Raw genomic sequence first — 2500 nt, 5'->3', positions numbered from 1 at the left:
AGTGTAGACAGGAACTTGATCCATGCATATGAATTCAGCAACTGCCCTATCCAGTTATTCCTTGCTTTGTTTGAGTTTTTGTCATATTTTCTGTGCCTTTGAAGAGCTTCTGTTAAGGTTGGCAGTGTTAAAGTTTGCTGACTTTGCTTCTGACTCTCCTGGTGGACATCCTCCTCTGGCGGGAGGGAGGGAGTGAGAGAGAGTGAGAGAGAGTGAGAGAGAGATTTTAGTTATCAAACACCGTCTGACAATGACTAAAACAGTGGAGTCTACAGGTGCTAAGGTGCACTCCTAAACACACACCTTATACACTGAATGCAAGCATTAGTTTAATTTCACTGACATGGTCTCAGGCCGAAAAGATTTATTAAAACCATTAAGATAATTATTTAATCTAATGACATTAGGCTACATGTTGCTGACAGGACACGGGCTGAATGGCGATGCATGGTGGCCCATTCGGAGGTAGTTTATAACATTACAATGTGTTAGCATCGTTAACAAATAACTGGCTTTGCAAACATTACAAGGAGCATAACGTTAGCTGGTTTCATGGCTACAATGCCAGCTGCCTCAAACAAACATAATATAGGGCCCGTCTTTCAGGATAAGGATTAGAAGTTTTACAGTTTGTTTGACGTTAATATGACTTGAAACTCACTCACCTTGAATTCTTTGAAGAGATCGGGGTGCCTGTCTTTCCGGTGCTTCGCCAAATTTGAGGTATTTCCTCCCTTTTGTTTGAAGTGTACGATGGCATCGTTTGCACAATGGCTTCAGAGCATCAACTGTATGTCCGTTTTCATCCGCCTCGAATGCGAAGTACTTCCATATTCGACTCTTGCCTCTTTTCCCCTCAATGAGTCGGGGAGGAGCTAAACTTGTGGCCATTGCCATCTTTTGTAGTTTTTCCCTTGTGCGTAGTTGTTCTTCTTCTTTACCACTTGTGGACCGACTAAAACACTTGCGCGTATTTGCATCCCCCATCAGGTCCGGAAGAATCGCAAACTCTGTACTTTCGTTACAATCGTTACCAACGCTACTGCAGAAAAACAAGTATAGTCACGTTTTAAGAATGTCGGTACCGTCTTGGTACCGAAGTATCGGTTCTACTGACATCCCTACTAAGTACTGACTTGTACCTTGTGTTGTACCCACTGATACTTTCATGTCCACCATGAAGCTAACTGCAGGTCATGTTTATCTATAGCACTATGCGTTAACCGGCCTTCAGGTGAACACTAATTGGTTGGTGGAGATGTGTGTCTGGAAAAGTATAACTCGGTGGTAAAAATCATTGAAAGTGTGTGCATTTCACTCTTACCTTGCCCAGTAAAGTCGTTGCGCTGGCGTCACTTCGTACCTCGTGCATGGATGGGATGAGGCTCCACTGGTTGGTGCTTGGCTGATAACGTTCAGCCGTGTTAAGCCGCTCTCTGCCATTGAAGCCTCCCATCGCGTAGATGTATCCATCCAGTATGGCCACGCTCACATAGCAGCGGCGAGAGGTCATGGGCGACACCTCGTTCCAGGTTCTGTCAAGGGGATTGAACTTGCACACCGACTTGAAGCACTCTGTGCCGTCGAAGCCACCGATGACGTACACAAAACCGTCCAGGAACACTGTGCCGTGATAGGCTCGAACGCTTTCTTCTCTGCTGGAGATGCACTTCCAGGTGTCCATCCTCGAGTTATAGGTTTCTACAATGTTTGTAGCGGACCTGCGGCTGAAGCCGCCGACAGCGAACAAGATAGAATACGGGAGCCGTGGGCGGGCAAGCGGATCCGGGTATCCGGTGTTGTGAGCAAACTCGTTAATGTAGAACATGGCCTTCAAGGTGCGGAGGATGATGGGCTGACACTCCCAGGAGCTGCTGACCAGCGGGTGTGTCTTGATATTTTCTAGGAAGTATTCCAGATCTATCAGAGCCAGCCGCACCTGATCACACAGCACAGAAAGTGGAATAGAGCAAAAATGTGGGCTGTTGTAGGATGATATGATTTTCCCTCAGTTCTCTCTGTTTTAGATCAAATGTTGGTCTTTGGTCACAACGGCACTAAATTGCTCACATTATGCGTTCTAATCTCGACTCATGACCAAAGAATCTTTTTTTACGATGTGCGAAAACCCGGCTTAACCAAACTCGGACCTATCACAGAGTAATTAGAGGAACGGTCAGGATACTTCAAGTGAGTATACTGGAACTAGGGATGTCAGAAGAACCGATACTTCGGTACCAAGTTCGGTACCAACATTAGGGATGTCATGATACCAAAAATCTAGTAGTTGGTAACGATACCACCGAAAGTACACGATACTCGATACTAGGGCTGCAACTGACGATTATTTTCATAATCGATTAGTTGGACGACTAATTTTTTTTCTTCTTCGATTAATCGGATGGGGCGGGGAAAGCTTTCAGTACCTTTTTTGTTTGTTTGTTTACAATAAAATCCACAAACTGAGTGTTACAAATATAAACTTTAGACTAAAACTTTG

General features: G+C 44.9%; 2 protein-coding genes across 3 annotated transcripts in view; one reads left to right on the top strand and one right to left on the bottom strand.

The window, feature by feature from the left end:
• Positions 1–2500, top strand: part of galnt2 (UDP-N-acetyl-alpha-D-galactosamine:polypeptide N-acetylgalactosaminyltransferase 2) — a 138186-nt gene that overhangs the window by 58087 nt on the left and 77599 nt on the right. The gene's annotated exons all lie outside the window — the stretch shown is intronic.
• The window catches only part of LOC128605949 (kelch-like protein 10), a 16334-nt gene that overhangs the window by 3945 nt on the left and 9889 nt on the right, over positions 1–2500 (bottom strand). The window contains exon 3 of the mRNA XM_053621844.1: positions 1325–1939. Within this exon, the coding sequence (XP_053477819.1) occupies positions 1325–1939 (615 nt within the window). The remainder of the gene's footprint in view (positions 1–1324; positions 1940–2500) is intronic.

The sequence above is a fragment of the Ictalurus furcatus genome, chromosome 3 (genome assembly GCF_023375685.1).
Source record: "Ictalurus furcatus strain D&B chromosome 3, Billie_1.0, whole genome shotgun sequence".
Lineage (NCBI taxonomy): Eukaryota > Metazoa > Chordata > Actinopteri > Siluriformes > Ictaluridae > Ictalurus > Ictalurus furcatus.
The sequence above is the reverse complement of the archived record's forward strand: the minus strand, read 5'-3'. Positions and strand labels throughout refer to the sequence as shown.